General features: G+C 49.1%; 4 protein-coding genes across 6 annotated transcripts; 3 read left to right on the top strand and 1 right to left on the bottom strand.

The window, feature by feature from the left end:
• Positions 1-727: 727 nt before the first annotated feature.
• On the top strand, positions 728-2,405 carry LOC108034462 (phospholipid scramblase 2). 3 transcript variants are annotated; one of them, XM_044095323.2, is made up of 3 exons: positions 728-880; positions 1,121-1,888; positions 1,946-2,405. In XM_044095323.2, exons 2-3 carry the CDS (start codon positions 1,148-1,150, stop codon positions 2,183-2,185), a joined length of 981 nt encoding a protein of 326 aa, XP_043951258.1. In that variant the 5' UTR covers positions 728-880; positions 1,121-1,147; the 3' UTR covers positions 2,186-2,405. The 3 variants fall into 3 exon arrangements, with proteins under 3 accessions (XP_043951258.1, XP_043951259.1, XP_043951260.1); XM_044095324.2 differs by having other exon boundaries at positions 737-884; XM_044095325.2 differs by lacking the exon at positions 728-880 and adding an exon at positions 961-1,028.
• A 205-nt stretch (positions 2,406-2,610) lies between these two features.
• LOC108034934 (ubiquitin-conjugating enzyme E2-22 kDa) lies at positions 2,611-4,938 on the top strand. Its single transcript, XM_017110198.3, has 3 exons — positions 2,611-3,035; positions 3,277-3,429; positions 4,033-4,938. The coding sequence occupies exons 1-3, from the start codon at positions 2,973-2,975 to the stop codon at positions 4,414-4,416; spliced, it is 600 nt and encodes a 199-aa protein (XP_016965687.1). The 5' UTR covers positions 2,611-2,972; the 3' UTR covers positions 4,417-4,938.
• A 220-nt stretch (positions 4,939-5,158) lies between these two features.
• Positions 5,159-8,581, bottom strand: LOC108034935 (SANT and BTB domain regulator of class switch recombination). Its single transcript, XM_017110199.3, has 5 exons — positions 7,638-8,581; positions 6,405-7,344; positions 6,032-6,269; positions 5,754-5,979; positions 5,159-5,696 (listed from the first exon to the last, which is right to left on the bottom strand). The coding sequence occupies exons 1-5, from the start codon at positions 8,564-8,566 to the stop codon at positions 5,345-5,347; spliced, it is 2,685 nt and encodes an 894-aa protein (XP_016965688.1). The 5' UTR covers positions 8,567-8,581; the 3' UTR covers positions 5,159-5,344.
• Positions 8,582-9,078: 497 nt separating this feature from the next.
• Positions 9,079-15,154, top strand: LOC108035330 (uncharacterized). The gene is made up of 2 exons (XM_017110908.3): positions 9,079-13,226; positions 14,021-15,154. The coding sequence occupies exons 1-2, from the start codon at positions 9,496-9,498 to the stop codon at positions 14,082-14,084; spliced, it is 3,795 nt and encodes a 1,264-aa protein (XP_016966397.1). The 5' UTR covers positions 9,079-9,495; the 3' UTR covers positions 14,085-15,154.
• The last annotated feature ends 86 nt before the right edge of the window (positions 15,155-15,240 follow it).

Raw genomic sequence — 15,240 nt, 5'->3', positions numbered from 1 at the left:
ATATGTAAATTGATTTCTATTCACTTAATTTACTACTAATTTTATTTAATCGAAATATACGACTTTAAGATGCTAACTACAAGATAGTTTACAGTGGGATTTACATTAGTGTTGCATACTTCTTGTCAAAACGAAGATATCCTTCCAAAGAGTATCTCAAGGAGAGCAGCAGAGTGCAAGAGCACTGGGTAGAGCGAAAGAGAGAGCCGGCATTTTTTGTTTGTATCGGTCACTCGTTTTGTTTTGGGGACGAAACGAAAGAGCGGCGCAAAAAGGGGAGCACAAACACGTGTGGCCCACAGGCAAAGGCCAAAGAGTCCGAGAATTGCGAAACTCTTCCATTCCCATTTAGTCTCCAAATGCTCACTGGGTTACTTTTCTTATCCGAAAGTTGTTGCTGCTCCCCACACGCTTTTTGCTGACACGTTTTATTTTTCTCGATCGCCATTTGTGCGAAACGTGAATTTCGGCAGCAAAAGAGAATGATAAGCTGGCGGACTCTGGGCGGAGAGCATACCCTATAGGTAGGGGTTCAGATGATCCTTACATGTATTTTTAATTTTCAAATATTTACTACTTCAAATTGAAATATCTACGCGGCGCTTAGTAGGACTACTACTTTTAGTTAATACATTTACATGCTGTTAAAGTTTTGATAAGGTGGCTTAATAATAGTTGATAACTGTCATTGCCTGTGTGTCACACCTTATATGCCCCTTACCATGGTTACCCATGGCAAACACAAGATCGTCTGGCGCATAATTAATGCTTGTCTATTATTTTCGGACTGTTGCCAAGAGAGGCCTACGCCTTAGAAATAAACTTCTTATTTTTGTTTATAGGAGGCAAAACAAGTTTCGAATTTCCGACCGCAGACAAGGTAGGTGAGCGTAATAGAACCATTCTACTGAGGTCACAAGAACTTCGATTATTACGAATTCTGCGTATTCGGTGTTCAAGATCAGAGACGCAGTGGAAAATAACCCCAGCTCTGTGCCAATGAAAGGCTGCGGCTGCTTGATGCGATGGTATGGGGGCTCTGGGTGACGTAAATGGATCTTATAGTATCTGATCTAGTTATCAGGTATTGATTTTGCCATATAATTATTTGTGTTTTTAGAGCCCAGCTCTTTGAACTGGACTTTCCATGGATGCCAAGCCTGTGACAGTGGGCATTCCTTTTGGAACTGACCCAGTTTCCCAGATGTCCGATCCTGGCGAGTCTGCTAAGCCAAGCCAAGTGGGAGATGGACCCAGTGTACCTCCGTCACAAGCCATCAAATGTTATCCAGTTCAACCCCTCAGAGAACCTCTGCCACTGGGTGGATTTCCTCCCTCCGGATGCGTAGGATATGGACAGCAGCCAATTGTCACTCAACCTGGTCTGGGAACCGGATTTGGACTAGGTGGTTTAGCCAAGGGAGATGCTCAGTGCCCTCGCGGACTGGAGTACCTGGCGAGCATCGACCAGCTTCTGGTTAAGCAGAAGGTCGTAATTTTCGAGGCCCTCACCGGATTCGAGACCAACAACCGGTACTCCATCCAAAACACCCTGGGACAGAAGGTGTTCTATGCGGTGGAGGACACAAACTGTTGCACCCGCAACTGCTGTCCCGAAAGACCCTTCCACATCAAGATTTTCGATAGCTATCTGAAGAACGAGGTGATCCACCTCCACCGTCCCCTGGGCTGCTCCTCCATCTGTTGTCCCTGCTGCTTGCACAGCATTGAGGTAACCGCACCACCTGGCAACGTGATCGGAAGGATCCAGGAGGAGTGGGCCATTTGCAGGCCCTGTTTTCGCATCCTCAACCCAAGTGGAGATCTTGCGCTGCGCATCGAGGGACCCGCTTGTTTCTGCTCCATGTGCTGCAGTGTCAACTTCAATGTGGGTTTCTATTTTCCCTATTTAATATATTTAATTTGTGTTTTCATTTTCCACCAGGTGATATCTCTTGCTGGTGAAAAGGTAGGCAGGATCTCGAAACAGTGGTCGGGGCTTGGCCGTGAATGGTTCACCGATGCAGATATGTTTGGTCTCACCTTTCCAATGGACTTGGACGTTAACCTAAAGGCGGTTCTACTGGGAGCCACATTCCTGATCGATTTTATGTTCTTCGAAAAGTCCTGTGAATGCTGTTTCAAGTTTGCCGATTGCTGTGTAAATTGTCTTAATAATACTTAAAGGGGGTTGATTTTGGATATCATAACTGATCTACAGATGAGACTGAAGCTTAAGTCGAAGATTAAACTTATAGAAATACTCATTGTCTTATTGGCAGAAAACCTATAAATGTATTTTCGTATAGATTGTTATTGTGAATATTATTGTATTTTTGTCTTGTTTATAAGAAGGTGAAATACAAGTGCCTTAGTGAAATAAACAAAATCACCGAAAAACTTAAGATATTCAAGAGTAGTAAAATGTCATGTTTAAAAACTTTTTATAATTCTAAATTTAAATGTTTTTAAAATGATATTCTCTCTTTATATTCAAATTTACTTTATTCCCCAGTCGCTTTCGATTTTCGCGCCAATTTGCAGAACCCTCCATCGATAGGCCAATCGATAGGCGAGCTTTCAGAATTTTTGGCATGCGGCGCGGCGGTCACACTAAAAAACAAAAAAAAATAGCACAGGCAAAATAGTCGTGCTGAGCGCTGTAAAAAGTCATTTTTTCCGAATTTTAGGATATCGAGTTTGTTTTTTACCGTGTGCTGGTCGAGCTCGTTGCTTCGACAAACCCGACAACCGATCGAGCGCAGCGACCTTGGGGGCCACCAAGCAGCCGTAATTTACGCAACGCAACACAAAATCAAAATCCGCAAAATTGCACAGGGGCCAACAACAAAAACAGTGGGAGAATAGAACAGCGTGGGGAAGAGGAGCGGCGGAGAAAGGAGAACGAAGAGAACAGCGAAGAGCGAGGAGCGGCGAAGAGCGGAGAGAGCCCGAGGAGCAGAAGAATCATCATGGCGAACATGGCAGTGTCGCGGATCAAGAGGGAGTTCAAGGAGGTGATGCGCAGCGAGGAGGTGAGTCCCTGGCACCAAGGACGATGGCCACTTACCCGCTCCCTGGGCATCGCCAGCTGCACCACCGCCGCCACCCTTGGCCGTGCTGCAGGGGGTGGGGTCCATGTCCACGGACTTTGGTTCCATTTTTGGCGCGCTTCTTGGTCTCGTGCTGATTCGCTGGATATTGAGTTGTCGAGCGATGTGTATACACTCCCGCACTGATTTGTATTTAATACTCTGTTTCTGGACTCCCTGACAGATCGTCCAGTGTTCCATCAAAATCGAACTGGTCAACGACAGTTGGACAGAGCTGCGCGGCGAGATCGCCGGTCCGCCCGACACGCCCTACGAGGGCGGCAAGTTCGTCCTGGAAATCAAGGTGCCCGAGACATATCCCTTCAATCCGCCAAAGGTGAGTAAGAAAATCATTTGGAGTTCTCCAGAAAGCTTACACCTCTACAATAGATAGCACTAAATTCCAAAACTTGGGTTATAAAATATAGATCATACGATGATGCATTTCTAATATTATACCATCTCTTTTCTTTACAACAATGTTCAATTATTATAAGCTATCAAAGGGTTCCTATGTATAACAATATTTTAAATATTGCTATAAGCACTGAGAGACTTTAAGAATTAGTAGCCTTAATTTAACGCACTTTCTCTAAATATTAAAAAAAAATAGGTATTAAAAAAAGTTTTAATTAAGGGATACTGTAAAAGTATGAAGTAAATATAATTATAATACTAGTAATGCTAATATTTTGGATACTCAGCAAAAACAATAAGTGTTAATAGATACATTTAGTATTATACAAGGAATAGCTTCTTAAACAATGCATGCCTCAACTGGATTTTGAAAAAGACTTACACAAATGACTCACCATTTTCTTTAAAACAGAACATGAACAGTAATGAAGGTCTTTGTTTCATTTATTTGCTTGCATAGACTTACTTCTTACTTTATAAACTTTCCAATAGGCCAATGAAAACGCTTCCAAATCCTTTCCAGGTTCGCTTCATAACGCGCATATGGCACCCGAACATTTCGTCGGTGACGGGCGCCATTTGCCTGGACATCCTGAAGGACAACTGGGCCGCGGCGATGACACTGCGCACAGTGCTGCTGTCCCTGCAGGCGCTGCTGGCCGCCGCCGAGCCAGACGATCCGCAAGACGCTGTGGTGGCCTATCAGTTCAAGGACAAATACGACCTGTTCCTGCTGACGGCCAAGCACTGGACGAACGCCTATGCGGGCGGTCCGCACACCTTTCCCGATTGTGATTCAAAGATCCAACGTCTCAAGGACATGGGCATCGACGAGCATGAGGCGCGTGCCGTGCTCTCCAAGGAGAACTGGAATCTGGAGAAGGCCACGGAGGGCCTGTTCAGTTAGCTTGCCCCAGCCACACGACCATCAGTAGCATTCACGGCGGCGGCCATACCAGAAACACCAGGAAGACCGGCAACTTCAGCATCAACCCTTCAGATCGGCAATCACGCTAAATTCTAGTACCCACACACCCACACAAAATCATTTTCGTAAATTTATGTCCACGAAATGGCATTGTCTTGTAACTATACCAATTGTTTTTTCCCTCTATATCTATGAATATTGTGCACATTTTGCCGCTGGGTGGGTCACCGAGAGGTTGAGCCTAAGGCCATGCCCGCGCCCTTTTAAGCATGTGTTATGCAATTGAACCCAGGGTTCTGTTTCATTTCCTTACGTGCAGTCGCATTTATTTGCTGGCCCCCTCTTAAATAATACTGTTTTTTCCATTTCAATCTTAATTTATATTACAAACAAAAATGATTTAAAAATTAAATGTGAAAATGAGAAGTGTATAACAAATCGAAGTCTTTGTAAATTGCGTTAAGTTAATAAATAAATAAACAAATATTAAGAATTGCTTAATGAGAAGTTGTGATTTAGTTTGTCTAGAGACTGAATTTCTAAAATCTTTTTTTTTGTAACACTTGCCTAGAACGAAGAACTTAGAAATGTAATTTATTATAGCTTGAGAAATGTAAATGAAATAATTCTCCTTTAATTTGATTCTTTGGCTCTGTTTAATAAAATCCCAACTCTTTGTAAGTTATCAACGAAATCTTTGCTAATCATAGAACAAGTTAAACTCTTTGTTAGGTCGCAATACAATTGTTTATATATTTTTTAACATTTTCAATAATTTAATTTTTTCTACATTTGCACATGAATGTTTATGATTTGCGCTAAATATTTGACTAGTTATCTGTGACTAAATATTTGGTCTACGATCGTTGCTGGCGAATGCAAATAACGTCTACTCCAAAATGGATTTCTACTTGTGCTTTTGCTTGGACATGACGGAAACGGAAGATCCACCGGCTGCGATTGCGGATCCCAGGCAGGTGTTGCTGCTTTGGGGCAATGAGAGACCAGTGGCATTCGTTCCCTGGATGTTGTGATGGCTGTGCCGCTGCTTGAGCATCTCCTTCCACTCGGACTCCAGGCGCACATAGGAGCCACCAAGCGGTTGGGCGTTCTGCACCAGGCACTGATCCGTTCCGGTCTTCTTGGTCACATAGTTCGCGACCTGCTTCATGATCTTCTCCTCGAAGTCTCGCTGGTGATCCTGGTTGCTGCGGGCCGACAGCTCGCCGGACCAAAAACGACCGGAGACATCGGTGGGTCTGCTCAGATAGTTCTGGTATGTATTGCATAATCACCCCAAATCCTGCTAATCTTACCGCTTTCGTGATTTTTTCCCACGTGCTTTCCTGGGCGGCGGACGATGCTCCGACTCGCAACCATCGCTGCTGGAGCTGTAGTCCTCATCATCGTCGCGAACATTGCGCATGCGTGGACGCAGGCATCGGGCATCATCCTCGCTGGTGGACGTCGTCTCCGAATCGGTGCTGGTGTCCATTTGGTAGCGCGATCCGCGCATTCGACGGCTCACCCGGTGGTTGGTAACTGGGAAGGAGAAATTGTATCTGCGGACATCATCTGGAAACTGACTACCCACCTCTCTTCAGCACACTGTCCATGCAAAGCTGCGGTAGCAGGCCTTGGCGACATCTCTGCGGGGTCAGGGAGATGCCCTGCCAACTGGGACTGATCTCGCCGGCGGCTGCTAGCTCCTGAATCCGCAACGGTGGCGGCTCGCACAAGGCATAGTTTTCGCCCACCAACTGGGCTATGGCCAGGATGGCGCGCTCACGATCCGTTTCCACCAGGACACTGTGCTCGCGGAACTGGCACCCCTAAAGTAGTACAAAAAATATTTGTTATTACCAATTTCTCAGTGGTTATTTAAAAATTACGTCTTAACATGACATTGAAGAATCAGACCTTAATCTTTGAAGTGAAGTATAAATTGTTACTAATTGTATACAAACATTTGGTCCCGGCAGCGTCTCATAGCGAAAAGCCTGCTGACCGCAGCAGGAGAAGCGTCCGGCGGGTCCGGCATTGCCCACGGGGCCCAGGAAGTTGGGTGCCTCCGGGTGGAAGCGACACCAGTGCATCTGGTAGACCGGAAAGTGTGCCTCGCAAGTGCAGCAGTAGAGATAGTGGCAGTGACCCCACAGCTTCCAGTACACCTTCCTCCAGGACTTGAGCTCCTTGAACAGCTGAACGATGTACACGTTAAGATCCCAGTTGGCGTCGCGCACATGATGGCTCATCAGTTGGCCCCAGCGATTCAGCCGGATATTGCTGGGCACACAGCTCACATAGGATTTCATGGTGTTGGTCACGCAATTGAAGCACCGCGAGCATCGAAACAATCCGGACATGCTGTAGAAGTGTCCCCGCAGGGCTTCCGGATCTGGTTCGCTGAGGGACTGGATCAACTTGGTCCACAGACGAGGAGTCACTCTCTCCTTCTTATCTCGCACCATCTCCAGCTCCAGATTGGTGAACATGGCCGCCAGTCGGGTGACCAGGGCATCATTGAGACACGAGAGATTCGTGGATGTGCGTACCACCTCGCTGAGATGGGCATGACAGAAGGCCAGGCACTCGAGCAGCAGAGGTTCCATCTGCAGAAAGCTGGCAGACACCAAAATGGGCACCACATTATTGCCATCCAGCTGGGGACCCGGGTTCTGGTTAGGCACTGGCAGATCCTGGCTCTGGGCACTGTGCTTGATCCACTTCATCAGCCAGTCGAAGATGAGAATGTCGCAGTGCACCGAGATGTCCATCTCCTCCAGCCTTTGGCCCGCAGTCACGTCCGCAAAGTAGCCCATCTTGGTCACCAGCAGGTGTTGCGGACAGGTGAAGTCCTTCGAAGTGTTCTTCACCTCGTCGCAGACGTGGATCACCACTTCCGGTCTGTATTAAATACCAGGTAAAGGTTTACACATTAATGGATCTATTTAAATTAGTTAACAAATTACTATAAATGTTCGATGAATGGGAAGAAAGGAACCGCGAATTCTTTAGAAGATTAACCTTTGCACAGAAAGTGCAATAAATGAACCCCGAATTCTCTAGATTCCATATTTTTAAGATAAAATTTTTAAATTTAAATTTAACTTATAAGTCAAAAATATTTAAGAAAAGGGTTAATGTCTTTAAAACTAGTGTCGTTATAAAGGTTCTTCATAAATATTTGGGATACTTACTCTTTTCTCTCCTGTCTAGCATGCTTGCTGTCCTTAACCAGGAGCAGGGACTTCCTTCTGCCGGCGTTCAGTCCGCCTGGCTTGGGAATCGGCTCCTTGATCATTGCCCGCACCATACTATTAGCCGCCTGATCTGGATGCAGTGCATCTCCTCCGGGATGGGCTTGCTGCAGGCAGGGAGCCGAAGGGGAAGCTGCCGCCAAGGGTCCATGTGAGTGGCCTAGGTCCATCAGAGACTTGGATGCTCCCGAGGGAAGAGGAGCCGCCGGTGGAATAGGATTCGGAGTGGGAGTGGGCAATGTCTGGGTGAGAGGCTCCTTGGGTGGCGGGAGCTGCTTGGGCTTGTTCTTGCCATTCTGCAGCTGTGTGGGCAAGGGAACCGGGCAAATGAAGGACAACACCGAATCCAGGACGCCCTCGTTGATGGCCGCATCCAGTTGCTCGCCCAGCTTGGGATGCAATCCCCGATAGGTGGACTCTGGACGGGAGGGGCGACTGTGGTGACTGTGACCCGAACGCAGGGCACTGGATTTCGCCTCCTGCAGCAAGCGACTCTCGTCCGTCTGGCGTACACTGGAGTTGCGTGCGGGACGTCGCAGTCCCAGCAGTGAGTTGACCAGCGGATTGTCCGCCAGTTGGGCGAAGTCGAACTCGTCCTTCTTGGAATTCCGCTTGGTTGCGTTCGCTGGAACATTGCCCTCCATGGGCGGCACCGGCTCCCTGGTGTGTGGTTTCCCCATGTCGGAAGTAGCCTTCGCTATCATATCGTTCACATGACAGGACAGCTTCAAAAACTCTAGGAACTCGTTCAAACTGATTTGAAACTCGGCGCCATTCCCCGAATCGATTGATTTCTGGGCGGGAGCCGGTGGCGCCTCCTCCGGCTGGCCAGTCGAGGAGGCTCCCTCGTCGGAGCCCGATTTCTGCATCCTGGCCCATGCACAAATCAATGGGAATTGGCCACTATTGATTGATTCCGCCGTTGCTCCTAACAACAGTGCAGCTCCAAATAAACAAGAAGGGAAAAAACAATGCAACTGGTGACCCCAATCGATTGCTCAGTCTTATTTTTAGCATCGAACTTTGAACTCGAATTCAAGTCTTCCTTAAAAATGTAATTTTTATTTGCTTAAGTAAATTTTTATTATGAACTTCTTAAATATTTAGGTAATATACCCTTAATTCTATGTATGGCGAAAACTGTAAATACCACCAAGTGGACTTCCCTGTTAAAGTATTACCATTAGTTATTAATTACCACACAAATCTAACTCATTAAACTAGCTAAGTTAAGTTGTGAAAGCTTCAGAATGTTTACATTTAAACTTCGCGGCTGCGCGGAAGGCTGTCGATACTACCTATTCGATGAACGATTGTTCGAGAACAAGGTCTATCGGTCACTAACTGTCTAATCGAGTACTGTCCACCTCCAAGAAGCAGATATATGTTTGTATGTTGTATACATGTATGTATACATAAGAATTCATTGATTTTGTCAACGTAAAACACACAGTGCAGCGGCAGTTAACTAGCACGGCCAACCGAATTGGAAACGCTGGAGCGGCACAAGTGCGGCGGCAATGCGAACGGACTGAAGACAGAAGCCCCTGAGCGAAGGCTTTTACCTGGGCCGCTGTCCAATCAGAACGCTGCTCCCAATCAGAACTGGGCAGGGGGCGGGGGTGGCGAGAGCGAAAAATCCGGATACGGGGGGCAGTGGCAAAAAAAAAACAACACACAAACACAGGAGCCCCCAAACGACGAGCGTGGCCTGGCAATAGCAATGATGATGGCAAAATGACCAGGGATCTGACACAGCGGACCGAGGACCACTAGCGGATACGGATACGGCCGTAAAATGCCCCGGAACACTTGCAGGCCAAGTGAATGCGCTGCCAGCCAGGATGAACCGGAGGCCAGTGCGAATAACAACAATAATAACAACAACAATAACAATGAGGGCATCATCAAGCAGGAGCTGGAGGCAGCGCCGCCGGTTTGCCACCGGAAGTCGGAGCGCCGGAGAGTGGCCCGCGATATCTTCCTGGTCTTCGAGGAGCAGACCACCCGGCGCCGGGGGAAGGGCGCCAAGGGCAAGGCCACCAGGGCCAAGCAAAAGTTCGGTCATCTGAAGGTGGCCAATACGCCGCGTATCAATAAGAATGTGCTGCGCGAAATCAAAACGGAACCAAAGTGCAGCCCGGAGGCAGTTACGCCGGTGGCTGCTGCCCCGGCAACTATCACACCCATTCCCGCACTGAATCACCTTATTTCCCCTCCGCAAATAGCCCCGCCCAATCCTGTCCTGTTACCGGAGGAGGTGCAGCAGCCGCCGCCGCCAGCAGCAGCAGCAGTAGCCAAATCCTTGCCGCGAACGGCGGCCGTGAAATTGGAAACCAAAACAACAGTCACATCCACAGCCACTGCATCCAATGTGGCGGCGACATCCAAGCGAATCAGTCCCAAGCCCAAGGCTCCACCACGTGTTCTGGCTGAAGAGGAGGAGGAAAAGGCGGCGACAGCAGCAACTCCTGCCCACCTACCGAATCCCCAGCCCGATGCCGCACCCGCCACCTCGCCAACGACGCCCAGCGTCAATCCCATCTTCCTGTGGGTCAAACAGGACGATACCCGCATCGTGGAGGTGCGCTGCGAGGACTACGACAAGCGGAACAGGATACGCCTGACCAAGACGACGAACGGCTGGCGCTCCATGCCGCGCACAGATGCTTCCTCAACTAGGATAGTCAAATTCTTCCACGGCTCTGCCGCCCCACTGATGAAGGTCAAGCGCGAGCAGCACCTGCAGCGATTGGAGGAGGAGGAGGAGCAGCAGCATCACCAGCAGGAGCTGGAACAGGCGGAGGAACGCGAACAGGAACAGGCGGAGCAGCAGTTACCCAACTTGGGGCAGTCTCTGCTGCACGATTGGGATGACAGTGCCACCCAATTGCCGGACGAGATCGAGGAGGAGGAGGAGGAGGATAGGCAGGAAATGGATCCTGCATTGCAGCAGAATGGCCACCTAACCACCGTGCTCGAGGATGTTGTGGTTCTGCCACCTGCCCCAGGGCCGGAGACGGCGCCCACGCCCTACTTCGACGGTTTGCTGGATAGCGAGGAGACCAATGCCTCCACCAAGGCCACCAAGACCAATACGCCCACATATCAGAGCTCCACGCCTTCGCCAATGCAAATGCAGCTGTGCCCCAAGACGGGCCTGTTTTTGCCCAAAGGAGATCTTGCCCTGGTCCAGCTCCCCGAGGAGGATGTCTTGCAGGTAGAGGAGGAGGAGGACAAGCCACTGAGTGGAAACGATCCGGTGGAGTGCTTCGATGCCAATACCAAGAATCTGAAGGATCTGCTGGATGATGCCGATGATCTGCTGCAGAACTGCAGCAGTGACAATGGCAGCAGTGGAGCCGATTTGCTCGACTCGCTGGTCAAGCGCAGCTGCGAAGATAATCTCGTCCAGGAGGCAAGCACTGGCAGCGGGAATAATCCGCAGAACTCCTCATCCTCCGGCGACGAACTGAGTTCCTTCTGTGTGCCCGATCTCGACAAGGACCTGCCCAGCATTCTCAACATGAACAACGACGATGCGCCCAAGTGTCTGTCTTTCAACGAGGCCGGTGAGATCGAAGGCCTGAACGGCGAACTCTTCCTGGGCATCGAGGCCTTCGAGAAGCAGCAGGAAGCGGTGGCCACCGATCCGGAACCCCAGCCGCCCACCCCGGCCACCGTTGAACTGACCCAAACCCCTACGCCCACACCCACGCCTGAGAAGGAAAGGGAAAAGTCCACCGGAGTCGATGAGACGCCCAAGGACCTAAGCTACAAAAAGCGCGAGGAGGTATGTCCCCCGTCGGAGTCGCGCAGTCAGTGTGCGGTGACCTCCAGCTCGGATATACTCAAGTCGCCGGAGCGGGATCTTCAGGTGCCGGCCAACTCCATACCTGCCGAGGTGGAGACCACCTCGGAAACCATTAAAAATCTCATACTAGAGCAGTTCCTTAAGCTGAACAACAACCCCCAGCAGGCGGAGCCCATGGATCTGGGCAAAGCTGGCCGGGATGGCAAACTCGAAACGGTCGTCATCGACGACGAGGAGGAGGAGTCCAGTCAGCCGCTGAAGAAGCGTCCCAAGGCCAGCATCAAGATGGACAAGGATCCCGACGCACTCACCCAACTGAAGATGCTGATCAGCAACCCGCAGTGGAAGGTCCCAGACCCGATACTCGTGCCAAAGGATCGACTCGGAGCAGTGCTGGCCTCTCCGGCCCGAGAGATTCCATTGCTGCTAACGACCAGGCCCGAGTTACGTCTTCCCGAGGCCTTTGCCTATCCGGAGATCATCCAGAATCCCAATATTTTGGTCGTGACCATGGAGCAGCTGGAGGCCATTCTCAAAACGGAGTCGGAGCAGGCGAACAAGGCGTCGAAAGAGCCGGATCCAGTGATCGTGGTGCCAAGCAAACCGAGGAGCCCCAGTCCAAAGCAGACGCTGCCCAAACCAGTGCTTGTTCAACCCAATCCGCCGCCAGCTGCTCCGGTGGCACCCACACTCCCCTCGCCGGCGGACTCGAGTCTATCCACGGACCTGAATGCCACTACGCTGGCGCTGCTCCAACAGATGCTGTGGCTGCCCTACTTTGGCCAGTTGTCGCAGGAGTTCTTCAAGACCATCAAAGATCCGCTGGGACTGCAAAGGAAGTTCATGAGCAATCTGCTGCCCCTGTACAACAGTCAGTTTGGACTTCAGCATCTGGACGAGCTGTACAAGCAGTGTATGAAACAAAAGCCGGCGGAGGAGCCCCAGCCGCAGCCCAAGGTGCCCACTCCAGTGCCTCCTCCGGTGGCAGCTCCTCCTCCCCCAACCCAAAGCACAGCGAGCGGATCGAATGCCTTCAATGGCTTCACCAATCCCGTGGAGCTGGCCCTCATGCAGAAGCTGCTGCAGCCGCAATTGCCGCAGTTCCTCAACTGGGAGGCTGCCAAGGAGACCTCATCTTCCTTATCCTCGGCCGCCGCCCCCTCACATCATCATCATCAGGAGCACAAGCGACCAAGAAGGGAAACCGAAACGGAGGCCATTGGCGCTTTGCCCAAATCCAAGCCTGCTTCCGGTGTTCCGAGTATATCTGCTGCCCCACCCGCCGTTGCGCCTGCACCGGTGGCCACCTCTACGCCTGCAGCACCCGCGCCGGCGGAGCACAAGCCCAGACTGACCATCAAATCGCTCTCGAATCTGTTGGAACCCGAGGCGAATGTGGTACCCCTTCTCAACGTGCCCTTCGATGGAATGCGAGGGCGTCCTTCCATGCACAAGGCGCTGCCCGATCAGGCCAAGGGTGACGCGGGCACGGGACGCACACTGCGCTCCAGCAAGGCCTGCGTCACCTACAATCCTCTGGAGCAGGCCAAGCAGCAGATGCACCCAGCGGCCGGCCCACACCAGCATAGGAAGCGGGGCAACATGCTTGCCCAGGATGTCCAGCAGCAACAGCAGCAGCAGCAACATCTCGCGGATGCTGCGGCGGCAGCCGGCATGGATGCCAACTCAGCGCTGTGGCATCCTCTTTTCGGAAGGTGAGCATTATTCATAGATTAATATGGCTTTAAAGTAAGGTATACGATGTATCTGTAGGATAACTAGTTTTTTATATTTATTACTACACTTAGTGTAACCAGAAAGTCCTTCTTAAGTCTTCTAAATTCCTTAGAAAAGCCTTTTCTCTCTATATATAATTTCTAAATATATATAAATGAGCTGAAATTTTGACCATTGTTGAAAAAGTAGATTTAAATGTAGATTATTAGAGAATTTTACGACAAACTCAGAGAGGTATCCCACTTGAAATTTGGTTTTTTATTAGCCAAGTTATGGAATTCAGAATTTCAGTTTTAAGGTCCTATTTTATAAGCCATGGAAAATACGGAAAAACCTGACATGGAAATGGGCTGAAATTTTGAACATCGTCAAAAAGATAGATTTAAATGTAGAATTTTAGAGAATTTTACCACAAACTTATAAAGGTATTCCACTTGAAAATCGGTTTTTAGTTACCCAAGTTATGGAATTTAGAATTTCAGTTTTAAGGTCCTTTTTTAAAAGCCATGAAAAATGCGGAAAAATTTGACATGGAAATGGGATGAAATTTTGACCATCGCTAAAAAGAAAGATATAATTGTAGATTATTAGAGAATTTTACCGCAAACTCAGAGAGGTATCCCACTTGAAAATTGGTTTTTAATTAGCCAAGTTATGGAATTTATAAGCTTAGTTTAAGCTATTGAAAAACTTGTACTTGATACCGATTTTTTGATTACAAATTTCTTTTGAAATCACAACCCTTACTAATTACAAATCCCTTTCCTTCCAGCAATCCCAAGCAGGGCTACAACAGCCCCTGGCAGTGGACCACGGTGACGGCCTCTGGCGAATGACAGTCAAGCCGGGCTCAAAAGGAGCCAGCACCTGCGACGGGAACAAGGACGGCCAGCTACGAGGAGCAGCAGCAGCAGCAACAGCAGCAGGAGTACAGCAACTATCATGCCTCGGCTAAGCAGCAACAGCAGCAGCAACAGCAACCACAGCTTCCAGCAACCAACAATCAAAATCACAGCAACAATAGTAGCAATAAATTTTGTTATCCTTCGGCGGCGGCCATGGAGAATATGTTCCAGAGCAATCAGATGGCGGCCGCCGCCGCAGCTCGGGAATCCCTGCTTAACTCCTATCTGTATCAGAAGGAAGGCGAAGCCAACTACATGTCGGAGCAGAGCTACTGGCAGCAGCAGCAACAGCAACAACAGCACCAACAGCAGCAGCAACACCACCAGCAGCAGCAACATCAACAGCAGCAGCAACACCAACAGCAGCAGCAACTCCAACAGCAGCAGCAACACAAGCAACTCCAGCAGCAGCAGCAGCAGTGGAGCAGCAACAACGGCAGCAGCAACCAAAGGAGCAACAACTATGCCAACAACTATGCGGCGGCAGCAGCTGCCTCCATGTACATGCAACACTTTAATCCCTACATGCAACAGAAGGCGGCGCTGCTGGCGGAGAAGGCTGCACAGGCGGCGGCCGCTGCGGCAGCGGTCCAAAACAGCAACGGGAGCAATAAGCACGGACGCTTCGGAGGGGACTACGGCTAGAGTCCCACTGGGTTCGCGGTTCCAGCCGGAATCGAAATCACTTGCATATTAACATAAACATATAGGCATATTTAACACGTACGTGTAATAATAACTATATATTTAGAGGCATCGTATAGGCCGTTTTACCGCCAGGAATTGGTAAAGGATAAACCATGATTTTCCTTTAATTTAATACACAGGAACAGCAACAACAACAAGGTAACCGGAAAGCAACAACAATAATTTATAAACAACAAACAAGGAGGAAATGAAACAAAAAACAAAAACAGAAAACATAAAAACTTAAATTGAATTAGTAAAAATTTGTTATTGGTAGTTTGTTAACAAAAAAGAAGAAAAAAGCAAAGATGAAAACGACAAAAAAAAAGCACGATAAGTGAACAAAAAATTAATGTAGTAGAGCGACGAGAAGGCGGAAGGCAAATGAAAACAAAAACCT

This window comes from Drosophila biarmipes, chromosome 3L, assembly GCF_025231255.1.
Source record: "Drosophila biarmipes strain raj3 chromosome 3L, RU_DBia_V1.1, whole genome shotgun sequence".
In the NCBI taxonomy this organism is placed as follows: Eukaryota; Metazoa; Arthropoda; class Insecta; order Diptera; family Drosophilidae; genus Drosophila; species Drosophila biarmipes.
The sequence above is the reverse complement of the archived record's forward strand: the minus strand, read 5'-3'. Positions and strand labels throughout refer to the sequence as shown.

Excerpts from the sequence above, each read along its gene's own strand:
- LOC108034462 (XM_044095323.2), top strand. The coding sequence starts at position 1,148 with ATGGATGCCAAGCCTGTGACAGTGGGCATTCCTTTTGGAACTGACCCA. Across the intron at positions 1,889-1,945 it reads GCTGCAGTGTCAACTTCAAT|GTGATATCTCTTGCTGGTGA; the intron begins GTGGGTTTCTAT and ends ATTTTCCACCAG.
- LOC108034934 (XM_017110198.3), top strand. The coding sequence starts at position 2,973 with ATGGCGAACATGGCAGTGTCGCGGATCAAGAGGGAGTTCAAGGAGGTG. Across the intron at positions 3,036-3,276 it reads AGGTGATGCGCAGCGAGGAG|ATCGTCCAGTGTTCCATCAA; the intron begins GTGAGTCCCTGG and ends ACTCCCTGACAG. Across the intron at positions 3,430-4,032 it reads ATCCCTTCAATCCGCCAAAG|GTTCGCTTCATAACGCGCAT; the intron begins GTGAGTAAGAAA and ends AATCCTTTCCAG.
- LOC108034935 (XM_017110199.3), bottom strand. The coding sequence starts at position 8,566 with ATGCAGAAATCGGGCTCCGACGAGGGAGCCTCCTCGACTGGCCAGCCG. Across the intron at positions 7,345-7,637 it reads GCTAGACAGGAGAGAAAAGA|ACCGGAAGTGGTGATCCACG; the intron begins GTAAGTATCCCA and ends TATTTAATACAG. Across the intron at positions 5,697-5,753 it reads GGGAAAAAATCACGAAAGCG|ACCCACCGATGTCTCCGGTC; the intron begins GTAAGATTAGCA and ends CTATCTGAGCAG.
- LOC108035330 (XM_017110908.3), top strand. The coding sequence starts at position 9,496 with ATGCCCCGGAACACTTGCAGGCCAAGTGAATGCGCTGCCAGCCAGGAT. Across the intron at positions 13,227-14,020 it reads TGGCATCCTCTTTTCGGAAG|CAATCCCAAGCAGGGCTACA; the intron begins GTGAGCATTATT and ends CTTTCCTTCCAG.